This window comes from Ochotona princeps, chromosome 11 (genome assembly GCF_030435755.1).
Source record: "Ochotona princeps isolate mOchPri1 chromosome 11, mOchPri1.hap1, whole genome shotgun sequence".
NCBI classification, from domain to species: Eukaryota; Metazoa; Chordata; class Mammalia; order Lagomorpha; family Ochotonidae; genus Ochotona; species Ochotona princeps.
In genome coordinates, this window is record NC_080842.1 from 66,039,941 (window position 1) to 66,055,432 (window position 15,492).

Consider the following 15,492-nt stretch of genomic DNA (forward strand, 5'->3'; position numbering starts at 1 on the left):
GGACATGAATCAGAGCCCATATGGGAGGCAGGCACTTGAAGATACAGCTAAAGGTTTTGTATTAAGCGCTCCTATTTGTGCGTGTGTTTTTTAGCACAGTTCTGTCATCAGACCAAGCCTAGTTTCAGCCAGTCCCCACCTTTCCCAGCTGTGATTTCGGCTGGTGTCTCACTTTTAAAATACTAGTTGCATATGGTGAGCTTGTAGTGGGGAGGACTCAGTGAAATACTGCACTTCAAGGGTTTAGTACGGTGGAATACGGTAAGCGCTCAGTAAACGCCACTGGAACCAATGTCGGAGTAGAGTAGTTTAAGCCATTGCCTGGGACGCTGGCATCCCACCTGAGCCCCAGTTGGAGTCCTGAATTCTGGCTTCTCTGCTTATGATCCAAGTCCCTGCTAATGCACCTGGGAAAGCAACAGAAGCTGTCCCATGTGCTTAGCCCCTGCCACCACTGTGGGAGATTCAGATGGAAGTTCCCGGCTCCGGGTTCTGCCTGGCCCACTCAGGTCCGGCTACTGTAGCCACTTGGCTCTTTCTGAAACCCTGCCTTTCTAATAAAACAAAGATTTAACAAGCAAACAAATAAATGAAAGCACTGAAAGTAAGATATCATCAGAGAAATTAAAAATAAATATGAAATACCAATATGGCTAAATGACATTATATTTATAAGTATGCATTCACAGAGAAATCACCAATTTAAACTGACCACCACAGTCTTTTATTCAACTTCTCCCAATTTAAATATAGAAATGTATTCATTTATGATACCCTACAAAACACAAAATACATCAGTACACATATGCTAAATGATACTTTGACTTATTTATGATTCTTTTCCCTTTAGAACACACCGTTTGAATAATGCAGAGTTTTATGTTTACCGAGACTTGGATCGCCTTTGTGTGCCTGAGTGCTGCCGTCACCAAGCCGGTGCCCGCGGGCTTGCTGCGCCGTCGCTTGTATTGATTTCAGGATCTGCTTATTTCATCCTCTGTGATGCACTTTTCACTCTCCCTACATTATATTTAAATTTCAAGCAATAAACACAGTGTTGTTGCAACTCACTTTTTTCAATATTTACAGAGAACAGTGGGAGAAAAAACTGAAAGCAGATAATCATGGAAGTGTCAGAGGTGCAGACCAAGAGCCCGGGGCCTTCAGGAGTCTCGGTGCCATGACCGGCAGATGTGTGATTTCATCAGTTGGGCTCTTCTGTCCTGACTGTAGTCTCTGGGGTGAAGATCCAGCCTACCGAGCTGTGCATCCCAGAGCCGGCAGGAGGGAAGCCTAATTGAAAATTTTAGAATGGAAAGTGTGAGCGTGGGTGGGAGTTGCGGCACAGAGAGTTACATCACCAGTGGGGGTGCCCGTGGGCCATATCGGAGTGTCTGGGGTGGAGTCCTGTCTGTGCATTGGAGTCAGCGTCCTGCCAATGCACATCCTTGATGATCAGCAGTGACTGCCCAAGTAACTGGGATCCTGGCAACCATGGGACACAGCTAGGTGGAGTCCTGGGCTCTTGCTTTCGGCCTGACATAGTCTTAGCTGTTGCAAGCATTTGAGCACTGAATAAACCACTCTCTCTCTCTCTCTCTCTCTCTTCCTCCCTGCCTCTCTTCCTCTTTCTGCCCTTTAAGTAAGTAAACAATGAAGTCTTAAAAAAAAAAAAAGAATTGGGAAATAATCATTCAGGAACCCTTATTTCAACGTTGGAACTAAATGAACTTCAAAGATGTTCTATTCATTGATACTCCAGGAAGTTCATGGGAAATGGAATTAAAGCATATGTTCATTTTGGGGCAAGGTATTTTTTGAAATTCATGAATAACTTTTGTATAGTATTCATTTTTATGAATATTTTGAAGATCTCTCACATTTCTGATTATAAAATATTTTGTGGCAAAATACCCATTTTTAAATTCCATTTTCCTTGGATGTTGAAGTTGTTGGAATATCCGCCCTAATTTTCCCACTTGTTCCGTTCTGTCAGACTTACGCCTTTCTGTCTCCCACACTCACCCTGATCTTTGCTCAGATCTCCGTAACTAGGCAGCACTCCTCTCTCCAGGGACTTTCCCTGCAAGCCTCCTCTGGAATGCCGGGGCTCCCTCCGTCCGGCCTCTTGGATTCCATGCCTCCCACAAACTCGGCCTCCAGCCATGAGTGAAAACAAACCCACTGACGTTCCAAAGACAACTGTCCTTAACCCACCTCCTGCTCAAGGTCTGAAATAATCACTCTCTTCCTCAGGTCCCAAGGCATCAGCTTCTCCACTGTTTTTGCTTTGGTGGTTCTTATCACTAATTGCAGATTCCACCTAACTACCCTTAACTTTGTAAGAAGTACTTGCTTTGTCCTGTCTAACTTTCTCAACCCTCTGATGGGAGGTTAGTATTGCTCAATGAATATTTTACAGTGGTAAAGATTGAAGTCTGGGAAGTACGCAACCTTCCCAGAGTCACAGCTGTAAGTAACACAGGAAGTCTCCAGTAGCCACCTGTGTCTCCTCACTCCTTGCACTGAGGTGTCCACGAGTCCAACTGCCCCAGTGGGAGCCCATCAACCACTGATTCACAGAGTGGAAATCCGCTAAGAAATTCTTTATGGACTGTTTAAAACAATATATTAGGAGCTAGTGTTGTGGTGTGGTGAGTAAAGCTGTGGCCTGCCATACCGGTATCCCCTTTGGGAACCAGCTCATGCCCTAGCTGTTCTACTTCCAAATCCAGCTACCTACTAAAGGCCTGGGAGGAAAAGCAGAAGAAGGTCAAAGTGTTTGCGCACATGCATTCACATGAAAGGCCTGGAGGAGCTTCCTGGCTTCTGCTTCAGCCTGACCCAGCCCTGAGCATTTCTGACATCCGGAGACTGAACAAATTCATTCTCTCTCTCTCTCTCTCACACATAAATCTTAACAAAATGGTAAAAGAATGACTTTAAACTAGTATAAGTGAGCTACTTATTTAAAAACAAAACTGCTTAAAATATCTGGGTTATTGCTACATTGATAAAATACCTCTGAAAATTACATAGTATTCCAGGTATACTTCAACATTTCGCTTTAAACAAGTTTTGCTTGTTACACAGGAAAACCTTCCAGTATATATAACTGTTTGCCTTTGAGAAGCCCAGCAGGCAGTGCTCGCAGGCCATCAGAAAGGAACTCAAAGCTGCCACAGTGTCCTCTGTGTCACAGAACGTGCAGGCTTGGGCTCCTGTCGAACCAGAGCTAAGAAAGGCACAGAACGGGGCCAGGACAAAGCCAAAGAAAGTCCTGGGTTTTTTTTTTTTTTTTTAAGATTTTATTATTATTGGAAAGCCGGATATACAGAGAGGAGGAGAGACAGAGAGGAAGATCTTCCGTCCGATGGTTCACTCCCCAAGTGAGCCGCAACGGGCCGGTGCGTGCCGATCCGAAGCCGGGAACCAGGAACCTCTTCCGGGTCTCCCACGCGGGTGCAGGGTCCCAAAGCCTTGGGCCGTCCTCGACTGCTTTCCCAGGCCACAAGCAGGGAGCTGGATGGGAAGTGGAGCTGCCGGGATTAGAACTGGCGCCCATATGGGATCCCGGGGCTTTCAAGGCGAGGACTTTAGCCGCTAGGCGACGCCGCCGGGCCCGAAAGTCCTGGTTGTACCAGGAAGTCTCGGGGCCAGAGATGGCCGCACACTCAGTAAACAAAGGCGCCCAAAGTTGGAAATGGGAGACAAAGGGGGCAATGATGAGACACCGTAACAAAGGAGACCCCCAAGGTGGGAGAGGAGAAAAGAGCCCCGGGGCCCTCCGCCACCTCCACAGCTCAACAGCGCCCCCTGTGGTATCCCCCACCCCAAGGTCTTCACTGACCATTCAGGTGAGCCTTCCTGGGAGGAAATCTCATAAACTGATTTCTGTTCTATCCATGTCATCTTTGTAAAGGCAAATGGAGAAAAGCATTAGCTGGCATGGGGGTGTCCTGGGGAACAAAGACACCAGTGAGTCCAGAAATCAGCAGGGGAGTTTGAGAGCAACACAGGCAAGCTGCCCAGTGGACTGGCAAGGACTTGTTTCTGAGCACAAGCTGCAGGGGCTGTTCATTGACATCGGAGTAAATCTAAATCACCCAGCCGTGATCCCAAACACTCCCTCACTCCAGCCAACCCTGAATGCCCCGAGGATCCGCCCAAGTGGAGAGGGGCTGGCAAGGAATCCCGTTACACAGCTGCAGCTGCCAGAGCTTCTGTGGAGACCGGATCTGCCACTGGGGAAGGCCAACCCTGAGGGTTTGCTGGGACACAAGGCTCTGTGTCAGCATCATTAGTACTCTTCACATTTGATGGGGGTACGTTTATAAACCTTATGGGAGTGGAATGAAAGTGGAGGTTCAGAGAATTCAGGCATTTTGTTCAAGATCAGAGTGATACCAAGGTATTGAATGAAAAATGCCTAACTTCAATGTTTATGCCATTTTCAACAAACCAAGCAGAATCCTTACAGAAGTCTCAGACTAGTTTAACTGTGCACTCAATACATACATCATGCTAAAAATTAAATAATTTCACATTTTAAAAATTGAATTATTTGTTTCTAAATAACAATGGAATTGGGACATATCTTTAATTTAATAATAACAAAATGGACATATTAAAACTCAAGAACTGTAGCAGGGGAAAGCATTTTGCCTAGCAGCTGACATGCTGGTTTAGATAGCCACATCACATCTCAACACATCCAGCTCCAGCTGCTGACTCCAGTTTCCTGCTATGCAGGAATGTATTCAGGCACCTACCACCTACCAAGAAGAGACCTGGACTAAGGTCCTAGCTCCTGGCCACCTCCAGCTGCTGGGTGCACTGGGGGAATGGACCAATGAATGCAAGATCTTTCTCCATCCAGCTGTCTCTCTCCAGCTCTCTGCCCCTCACAAACATTTTCAAAGATAACTATAGCTAAAGCAGACCTCAGCGAACATCTATAGCCTAAACTGCATGTTTGAGAAAAGAAACTCAAAGTAATTTCTGTATTTCTAATAATAAAGAACAAAAAATTGAATAAAAATAAAGCAACTAATTGAATTATGGGTTAGTTTAAAAAAAGTAGCAAAATGTATGAACCACAAGTAGAACAGGTTTATGACCAACAGGGAGAAAAACGAATTGCCACTGTCAGGAATGAATACCTCTGAAACGCACTGCATGGACAGCACCTTGAGCAGAAACAGAGGGAGCGGTGCAGGAGGGGCAAAGTATCTGCTTAGAAGCCATACAGAAAGTTCACATTCCTGAGCCTGGAAAGAGAAAGCACGGCTGCTTCGGAGCTGGAGGAACCCAAGTGTGTTCCAGTTTCCACCCTGATGCTGGACACACAAATTTACTAAATTATGGAACCGTTCTAAGCTCCCATCTTCTCACCTTCGCAAGTGGGTTAAAATAATACCAAGCTCACAGCACCCTACGGAGGGTTAAAGGTAAAACATCCTACACAAACGCCCTATAAAATAATTTTTCCATGAGATAGTCCCAATACTCCTCAAAACCACAGCATTTATAGTTTGCCACTTGCAGGAAGGGTGTAAAAATATGAGACCAGCTTGTTTGTTTGGAAATGAAGCATTTTCTCAGAATCTTAGCACCTATCTTTCTCCATGTGTCCAATGTACCAAGGCAGGTTTGGTGTGGTTGTTTTCAATAAAAAAGAGTGTTTCCAGCATCATATGAAATAACAATATAAAATTCCATTCTAAATTCATACAATGATGTTTCTGAAAGTCTATAGATTACAATAAGTGTTATGCCAAGCCTTGGAGGAAAAGGATTTCCATCTCTAGTGGTGACATCACGACGGAGGGCCTGTCCCACACAGGAGCTGGCTGATGGATGGGACAGAAGATCTTCCACTGGAGCACAGGTGTTGGGCAGGTGTGTGCACAGGTGGGAACATCAGGTGTTGGGCATGCTGGTGTGTACAGGTGGCCAAGGATCTGCAACTCCCATGGCTGCGGGCTCACAACAGAGCTTTGCACGTCAGATGCGACGGCTGTTTAACACACTGAATAAACCTGGCAGGCCTGCGAAAAGAAAGCAAAAGCAGAAGTCAAGGTGCAGTATGGTGAATCAGTAGATCAATTTGCCAGTGAACATAACCCTTTTATTAGTAATGAGAGTGTGCACGGCCTACCAAGCATCCACACAAAGTTCGCTCTGATAGCAACACCACCAAGAAAGATCTATTCCAGGAACAAAAACTCAAGTGTGGCCTGATTTCATTTCATTTCACTTATAAAATCATAGACGCAGATACTGAGAAGGGATGCTGGGTAGTACTACCATAGGAGTGAAAAGAGAAATGTGTGGCTCTGATGTCATAGACGTGATTACCAATGCCAGCTGGTGAGGAAGGGAGAGCAGAAGCGGATAGGAAAGACAGGAAAATTCTTCAGAATATATAGACAAATGTCAGTAGTATTTGCCTCTAAATGGGGAGGACTGGGATTGTTAGGCTTAGTCTATGCCAATATACCTACCTTTCTGCTTACTTATTCAATATTCACACTAAAACATCTGGATAAAAGTTTACTTGATCAGAAGGCATGTCTGGGATAGAGAGATTTCAACTCTGGACTTTGTCTACATCTATGGAATTTACTTTGAGCTTTCCCAGAAACCGGGCAGTCCTTCAGAGCAACACAACTCTTAAAAACAAGAGGCCTTGTGAGTCCGAAGATTCAAAGGACCATGTTGACTACGTTATGGCATCATGGTTGGACAGAGTCAATATGCTCTCCACGTCTAAGGTCACATGATCTGGTGCTCTCAGTGGCTGGTGGTGGTGTACAAATGGCTGGCTTCTTACATGGACCACTGTCTGTTCAAGCCCTTGTAGAAGCTACACCTATACATTCTTTCCAGACAAGAACAGGTGAGCCCACCTGGAACCTGGAGTCGGCACATATGAGTTTTAACGAAAAGGATTTCTGGCTATTCATGAGAAAAGGGGAAATCATTATTAAGAGACAAAAGACACAAGCATGTTGCGAATGAGTCTCATCTTCCTGGGATTCTGGTATTCAGCTGTCTCCATGCTAAGCACACACAGGCTGGTCAGATAATTATGAGGCTTCTTTCACAGTTGTTCCTTTGCTTTGTGTGTTCTCCCAGGTGCCTACTGCAAAAGGCTGATGTGATCTCCTGGAAGTTCCCCAGACAGGAGCCAGCTGACTAATGGGGAAACAAAAAGCAACGAGAAAGTCTCTTGAAACTATCGTTCTGCCTTGGTGATGGGGCTGGTGAGAAAAAGTATTGATGCAGCGGGAACAGGAAAACTATCCTGGCACTTCAGCTTTTACGTTCATGAGCGTCTTTTTCCTATGCACCAATTTGCATGGTCCTGCACTCTTGAAGCCACGCAGGCCTGTAGGCCATAGGCCAAACCGGGAAGGATCTCCTCACAGGCTGGGCCAGCTTCATCGGCAAGTCCCCGGGGCTGGCAGAGAGGCAGGGGAAGGTGGGACAAGAGTGGCCATGCAATCATGGCGGGGTAGGGACAGATATCACCATAGGTCTGATCTGAGAACACCACCAATGCCCAAGAAGGGCCTACGTGGCCCTCCCAGCTCACAGAAGATCAACAGTGGAGCAAAAGTCTACACAGGACAAGATAGTCATTTCTCCACTCAGAAACCTATTACCTGTAGTCATTGTGGCATTCAAATGAAATCTTCCTCTGTTGCACAATGGATTGCAACTCACGGATGGAGGATCCTGAGCATGAGTCCCTGGGGAGAAAAGAGAAATATCAAAGCAACCAGCTCTCTCAACACTTCTCCAGTCATGGTTTCTGTTCCCCAGCAGCCTCGGGATGGCGAGCTGAAGCAGAGGTGCACCTGAGAGCTCCCAGATCAGACATAAAATGAGAGGTTGTTGGGATGGGCTAAATTGCCTTCTGAGCCAGAGAATGCTTCACGAAGCATCCTGTGACTGATTCACACAATAGCCCTGTGCATCCCTGGAAGTGTGTAAGGCATACCTGGAAACTCCTTCCACATTATGCATCACCCAGGCCTGAAGCGTATGAACCTTCTCTGGTCGCAAATTGAAGACTTCTACCCTTCCAAAAGTGCTACAACAGAAGAGAGCAAGAACACCGTCAACCCCCAACCTAAATCTGAAGTTACCCAAACCCTTTATGAAAAACCAGTGGGCAGGTTGTCTCTATTAAAACCCATCCTTTGGAAATAACTTAGGATTCACGTTGCAGAGACATATCTTCTTGCACCAGGTGGCACTCAGTGAACAAGAATCTCAAAGTAAAATCATCACTCTGTACATTGAAGCTGATCTTTAAAATTACTTGCTGCTCAGAAAGTGGTTCTTAGATCGGCATATTACAGAGCTCCTAAAAAGGGTTAGAGCTGCAGACCCTCAGCCCTCAGCCACCTGTTGGATTAATGTACAAGTGAACAATCCCCAGACAATTTATGTGCTCAGTAACATGCAAGTTTTGCTGTGGAAGACACTGGTGGTCTCTCCCAATTCCACTCCTAGACTCTTCCCTGTTCAGCCCTACGGCTGTTCCTTCTGCTGCAGGTACCTGGATCCCAGATTCTAGACCAATTCCTTTAATTTTAATATTGTCACCCAAAAACACCCTTTAAGTTTGGAGTCAAAAAAAGATCATAGGATAAATTTTTCTTTGTGAAATTAAGTATGTAAAGAGGAGAAACAGAAAATTAAATTTGGGGTACCAAAACTGCCCAGATAGATTGACACATGCCTCCTCAGCTGGAGAAAAAGAACAAAGGTCAAAAAATGAGAACAAAGAGGCAGGGGACTTAAACACAGAAAGACGTCTGAGAAGGCCAACACGGATGTGTCATGATGCCCCTTGGGTGTGGATTAAGCAACGGATTTTTTTAGTGCCTTCCTTATTAGGCACAGAATTCAGCATTTTTCATGCATTGTCTCAGTTAATCTTCAGATCACCATTTCCTCTCAGCCATGTGCACAGGCACTGCGCAATCCCCCGCTGGTAATCTCCCACAAAGAGATCAGGAGTTCAAGAGCCCAGAGAAGTTCCTGGGGTTCCCAACAGTGCCTTTACCGCAACATTAGGATTTACACTGCTCAGGGAGTTCAAAGTCAGGTCAGATCTTCAGGGACAGTGAGGGTTCAACCAGGCAGAAGCGAGAATGGAGGGCGAGATATACGGGGAAATGGTTTGAACAGAGGAGTAAACAGGCAGGGTGGAGTGTAACAGAAAAGAAAGTTTAGAAAATTACACTGGGTCTCAAAAAGTCAGGAGCAACAGGTGGATGCAGTGTGATGGCCTTTAGAGCCATTGAGATTTTATGCAAAGAAGAAATCAGACAAAAGCACTGACATTGAAATAACTATCTCTTCAGGGGAAATGAATGTTCTAGCTTTTAATAAGGGCTTTAGCTTTTAATAACTCTCAGCCAAATCCTCTGGACTAACCTGAAATATGATAAGTATGTTTCTTCTAGGGATTGAGTGTGCATTGGGAGTCATAATAATCTTTGTGAATAGATTATAAAAAATGAGTACCTGTTTTTGCTAAATGGAGTGTCTCTGGATCCGTTGAGCATCACGTAGACCGTACCACAGGCAGATTCTGCAAACTTGGGGAAAAAAAAGTCCACCATTCCTCAGGATGCAAACCCAATCACCATGCCCCCAAAGCTCCATCCAACACAATGCTTACTAGATGGCTGGTGAGAGAAGGGATATCGTGTAGAGTTGGATTATAAGAGTGCTAGTTCTACTTATTCCATTCCAAGTCAACTGGTTTTTCCAGTTCATGTCAGAGTGCTGGACAGAGTTTACTCCATCCTGCAAAGGTTTGAACTGTGAATATCAGAGCCACCATCTGCAGGATTGCTAAAATCAGAAGCTCAGAAGTCTGAAGTCTGAGGAGAAAGGTGAAAGTAATGTACTATTGTCTTGCCCTGTTAGACATACTTCATTCAGTGAGCATAACGAGCAACTTAGGGGTCTAGGAAAACATAACATCATGGAAGGGGGAAACCAGGAGAGAAAAGGTAACATACAGGTCCGGAAAGGCACAAAGAGAAGTGGGGGTGGGGACAGCTGAGTGACCAAACGAGTAAGATGAGTAAAGAGTTTATTTCTCCTGATGCAAACATTTATCTGAAGCATTCACTAAGCATTACTGAGAACAAAATAAGCAAAACAAAAATTGTTCAGGTCTGTAGAAGGACATTGTGATTTGTAGGACAGCAAACATACGATGACGATTGATTGGCTATCATTTGTATTAGAACAACTGATTGGATATTATTTGAATGAGGACGATTGATTGGATATACAAAACAAAAAGAGAGTTTCAAACAAGTGCATAGAAACAATTGATGGGTCCGTAGAAAGCTTTATGGGAACTACATAAGCTCCTCAATACCTTTTCCCTTATCCTACGTGAGCCTCAGTCTATAAAAGCCTGAAGTCACTAATAAACTTGGGCTATCTCACCAACACAGTAGCCCACGCGTGTCATAGGCTCCATGCACCAAGTCCATCACTGCAGGACAGCGAACACAGGTCTCCTATCCAGTTCCTTGAATCCCACTGACCTGAGCCCTCACAGCATCCAAGTGCCCTTACATTATCTAGCCAGTTTGCATTGCAGGCATGAACCTGCTGTCCATTTAACTACCAATACAAAGAACTGCGAGAACCGTGATCCTGACTGTTCCATTTACCTTTATTCCCTGCGGGCCTCACACTTTGGCACATGTGACAGAGTGGATTGGATGGAATTGAATATGTATTACCATAAAAATGAATGAACATCTGCCCAATAAAAATTCATGGAAGGAAAAGAGGGAGGGAAGGCAGGAGTAAAGCGGAAGCAAGAAGTTCAGTACTCTGTGAAAACGAGCAGGAAAGAATCATGAAGGGCACAAAGGCCCCAAAAGATAAAGTTCTAGGGGCTTAAAAGAGCCACATGGTTTCAACAACTCAGTTCATGCAGGGCTGTGAATGCCTTGCGAAGGAATCTGACCTTCCTTCTGTAGATGGTGGCGACACCACTGAAGGATCCGGAAACTGGATTGTGAAATCAAATGCTGCATCTGAATTCCCACCAAGGTTAACGAAGGACGTAAGAGAACCATGGCCATTATTTCTCACAATTGCTAATGCAAAAAAAAAAGCTTACAGATACCAAGCTAGGACCCCACGAACTAAAATTCTTAACAGCTCTTACAGGTAGGTATTGAGTTACTTTGCCTCAAGATTACATCACTTGGAAGCAAGGAGGTGAGACTGGGATTCGAACTACCAGGCAGCACTGCTCCTATTATCAGAAAGGTCCTTGTATATCCAGCCATGAACATTTGGCAAAGATTAAGGTAGATGGGCCAAATTAATTCACAGCAGCAGTGAGCATTCACTCACATCCTCCATTGTACTTTTAGAATTAGGGATGAGGGGTGAGGGTCACAATTAGGTGTTTGGTGCATGTAAAATATTACTTGGCCTTAAAAGTTTATAGCAATTGCACCACCCTAAAACATATCAGAGTGATAAAATAAACAGGAGCCACTGTCAAAAAAGGTGGTAAACAAACAAATAGAAACTAAATAGGCCCACTGACCTCACAACACAGAATAGGTACGTGAAAATATGTGTCAAATAGATGGATTCTGAATTACTTAATAGTTAGTGGCATCTTATGTAAACACTGCATTCACCCTATGGAACAAACATGTCTTGATGTCCAATTTGACAAGTGGGGAAGCTAAAGTTCAGAATCACTAAGGGATCTCCCCAAATTTAAAGATGGACTTTTTATTTCCACTCTAGGGCTATATCCTTTCTCTGGCATACCAATTTTCCCGAAACCTTTACAGTGAAAGGGGGCTTAGGTAGACACCAAAAGGAACTTAAAGAAGATCAAATGTGCCACTTAAAGAGCAGATGCAAACAACAACAACACAATCAAGTTGAAGAGCATGCCATTAGGCAATCAAATGAGCCATTTAAAAGACAGAACCAACAGGCATCCACAAGGCCCTGGCATAGCTACTTGTTAGCACAGTGACCTTAGATGAGTCTTTCCCACTGAGCTTTGGTTTCTTCAGCTCTAGCATGCAGGTATATAGTTCCTCCTGCTACCCATTGGGAAGTAGGAAGGATTTAGGGAGTGTTGCACACCTCTGCTGTGCCCAGGTTCTAGAACTGGAGCCCCGGAGTTTGGAGTAAACTCCCAGATCTGCTGTTTCCTAATTGTGTATACTTGGTCAATGTCTTGTTTCCCTGCACCTCCATTTTGTCATCTATAAAATAAGCATAACACATATCATAATTATTTCATATCGTTCCTGTGAACGGGAAAGTCTTTAGGTCAGGTAATGATCTACAGACAGTGCCTGTGCATAGTAAGTGACCCGTACATGTGGGTTATTATAACTAACCCAGAGACCAAAACATGACCTGTATCCAAAATTAGACCAAGTCCTAGCTTTCTAGCAGCCAAAGCCAAAGGATGCACAAGGACACAGGTTCTTCAACTGGAACCCACAGACACTCCATGAATGCCCAAAGTCAAATGTGAGAAACTCCACGATGTGCTTCTCAACGTTTTCCTCAGGAAAGAGTCCTGCACCTACACTCCTTCAAGGACGTGTGACCCTACAGGCACTAAGTGCAATAACTGGAATCCCACGGCTTGGGACGCACCTTCTGTGAAACCACATTCCAGAATACGTAAGTAGCGGTACTGTTGCACTTTTCATTCCGACGTGGGCAAGATTCATACTTTATTTCTGAAAAACATGTTTTTAGAACAAAATGGAAAGGAAAGCATTAATAAGGTCCGGTCTTCCAGGGTTATTCAATTTTCCAGTTGCTTCATTGCCAAGCAGGAGAATACAGATGGATGCATCTCAACCCAATTTAACTAAGAGTCCCTTGAATCCCTTCCAAGTCCTTACCCTGTGGATCCCAGATGGGAAGACAGTGACAGGCCTTGAGTCATTCTTCTGGGAAATGATAACAAAAGTTCACCCAACAGAGACAATCTTCCATCCTTGCCCCTGAGCCCCGGAAGAAGCAGATTAAACTGCACCCTCCAGAGTCACTCTCACCAACAACTTCTTTTGCTTCTGAACAGCTTTCTCCTGTTGACAGTTTTCCTCCCACCTCCTTAAATCCCTGTGCCCTTAGGGTCAGATGGCCTCAAGTCTTTTCACATTCATCCATTGGGACAACCTCAGTAGTCATAAATCATGAAGACCTTTTGAACATGTATTTCCCTTTAACTTTTATTTTTACTTTATTTGGAAGGCAAAGAGAAACAGAGACAGGGAGAGACAGAAAAAAATCTTCCACCCATGATTCATGCCTCAAATACTGTAGCAGCCAGGCTAAGACAGGTCAAAGCCATGGGCCCAGATCTCAGTTTGGGTCTTCTGTGTAGATTGCAGGGATTCAAGTGTGAGTCATCACTTCTGCCTCCCAGCGTGCTCAGTAGCAGAAAGTTGGACTGAAGGCTGAAGATTCATGATTCAACCAGATGCTCCATATGGGATGTGAATGCCTCAAGCAGTGACAACCCCTGGGCAAACACCCACCCCTGAATTTTCTGTGTCACTTCTTCCAAGGATCTGTATAAATGTACACTGCCACAGGTAGTTGTAAAAAATAATATTAATGATAATAATAACAGCATGGAATCTTTAGCTCACAAACTGCTGTTGCTGGAGAATGAAGTCAAACTCTGTGGGCAATGGTCCATGAGTAGGCAAAAGTCCAAGACCAAGATTCAGGCCTGTGGGCAAGAGTCCATAGCTGGGCAAAGATCCAAGACCACAGGACTTGTGCTTTAAAGATGTCCTTGAGATGGTCACATACTAACTTCCGTACTTGGGCCATGTTGTTGCTACCTGATCATCAAGAATCGGCTGCTAATATCGATATAGGGCATATATTTGTGCCACATCAATTATTGTAATTTGACTCCCCGAGCAGGTCAATAAAAGGCTGAGGTGGTGAGCCTTGTGAGTCAACCTTCCTCCTTAGATAAAGGGGCTTCACTCCAGCCACCTCACTTTTACAGTTTATCCTATGTGTCTCATTTCTTATTTTCTTTCAATTGTACATAGCTTCACACTTCAAGCCAATTCATGCCACTGTGGGCAGAAGTACACATTTGCTGAGTGTTATAATCTGGGGGTAGGCAGATGGAATAGATGGGAGTCCTGCCCTCAGAAAGCATATAATTTAGTGTTATCAAACAGACCACAAAAATATTGACAGATGGTGGGGGTAGGAGTGCAGATTGTGTGAAACCAATATGGAAGGCTGATGTTGGATCTGTTTGGAAGGATGCCTTGGTGTCTTCGCACAGACAAGGCAGAGAAAGATGCTTCAAGCAGAGTGAGAGTGTACAAAGGCGCACAGCTAGGAGGCTGCTGTAATGGTTTTAGAACAAATATTGGCGCAGCAAGTGAGAAGGAGATTAATGGGGCCAACACTATGTATCATGCACTAAGCCACCAGCCATGACATCAGCATCCCATACCAGAGATTCAGTTTGAGTCCTTTCCTGCTCAGGCAAACCCTGGGAAGGCAGTGGAAGATGCTCCCTCTTCTTTGGGCCCTGCCATCCATGTAGGAGATGAGGATGGAGTTCCTGGTTCCTAACTTCAGTCCGGCCCAGATCTGTCCATTGTGGCCATTTGAAGAATGAATTCGTGGATGAGAGGCTTGTCTTTTTTTTCCCCTCTCTTTATTCTTCAACCTCTTCTCACTCTGTACTCTCCCTTTCAAATAAGTATTGAGAAAAAGAAAAATAGGTAGGTAATGGAAGAGGAGGAGGGTGAATGACAGAGTCAAGCCATTCCATGAGATTTCTAAGGAAACTCATAGTTTCATCAGTGTTTTATAAGTGGCCTCACAGGATCATCAACAGTTAAGCTGCTTTTTTGTTTCATCAATATTTTCTCCTGTATTGGGAAACGATTTAAATTGGAAGCAAAAATATTGGTGATGACGATGATGATGATGAATAAGAACAAAATCACTGATGAACATTGATCCAAAAATCCTCAACAAATTATTAGCCAAGTTAATTTAGCAGCATATTATAGGATCATCTGCCATGATCAAATGGATTTGTCCTTGAAATGCAGGACTGTCTGATAAATTCCAATCAGTAAGTGTGAGATGTCACACTAACAGAATGAAAGGCAAAAAATCATGTACTCATCTTATAAAATACAGAAATAGTAGCTGGAAATCTTCAGCCTCCTTTTGTGATAAAAAAGAAAAGCTTCCAAGAAATCAAATATTGAAAGAAGGCACCTCAAGACAATAAGACCTACATATGAGAAACTCACCGCTAGCATTACACCCTGTACTAACGAGTCAACATTTTTCCTCTAAGATCTGACCCAAGACAAGAAAGCTCACCATCTTTCTTCTAGTCAACACAGCATTGGATGTTGTTGTCAGAGCAAATTCCAAAGTCCT

The 15,492-nt window shown here is 44.2% G+C and overlaps 1 protein-coding gene across 1 annotated transcript in view; it reads right to left on the reverse strand.

Annotated features, from left to right (window-relative positions):
* Nucleotides 1–5,712: 5,712 nt before the first annotated feature.
* Nucleotides 5,713–15,492, reverse strand: part of CD38 (CD38 molecule) — a 36,147-nt gene continuing 26,367 nt past the window's right edge. The window contains exons 4-8 of the mRNA XM_004579347.4: nt 12,700–12,785; nt 9,547–9,620; nt 8,009–8,101; nt 7,671–7,757; nt 5,713–6,050 (exon numbers count right to left, since the gene is read on the reverse strand). Of these exons, the coding sequence (XP_004579404.2) occupies nt 5,987–6,050; nt 7,671–7,757; nt 8,009–8,101; nt 9,547–9,620; nt 12,700–12,785 (404 nt within the window). The 3' untranslated portion in view covers nt 5,713–5,986. The remainder of the gene's footprint in view (nt 6,051–7,670; nt 7,758–8,008; nt 8,102–9,546; nt 9,621–12,699; nt 12,786–15,492) is intronic.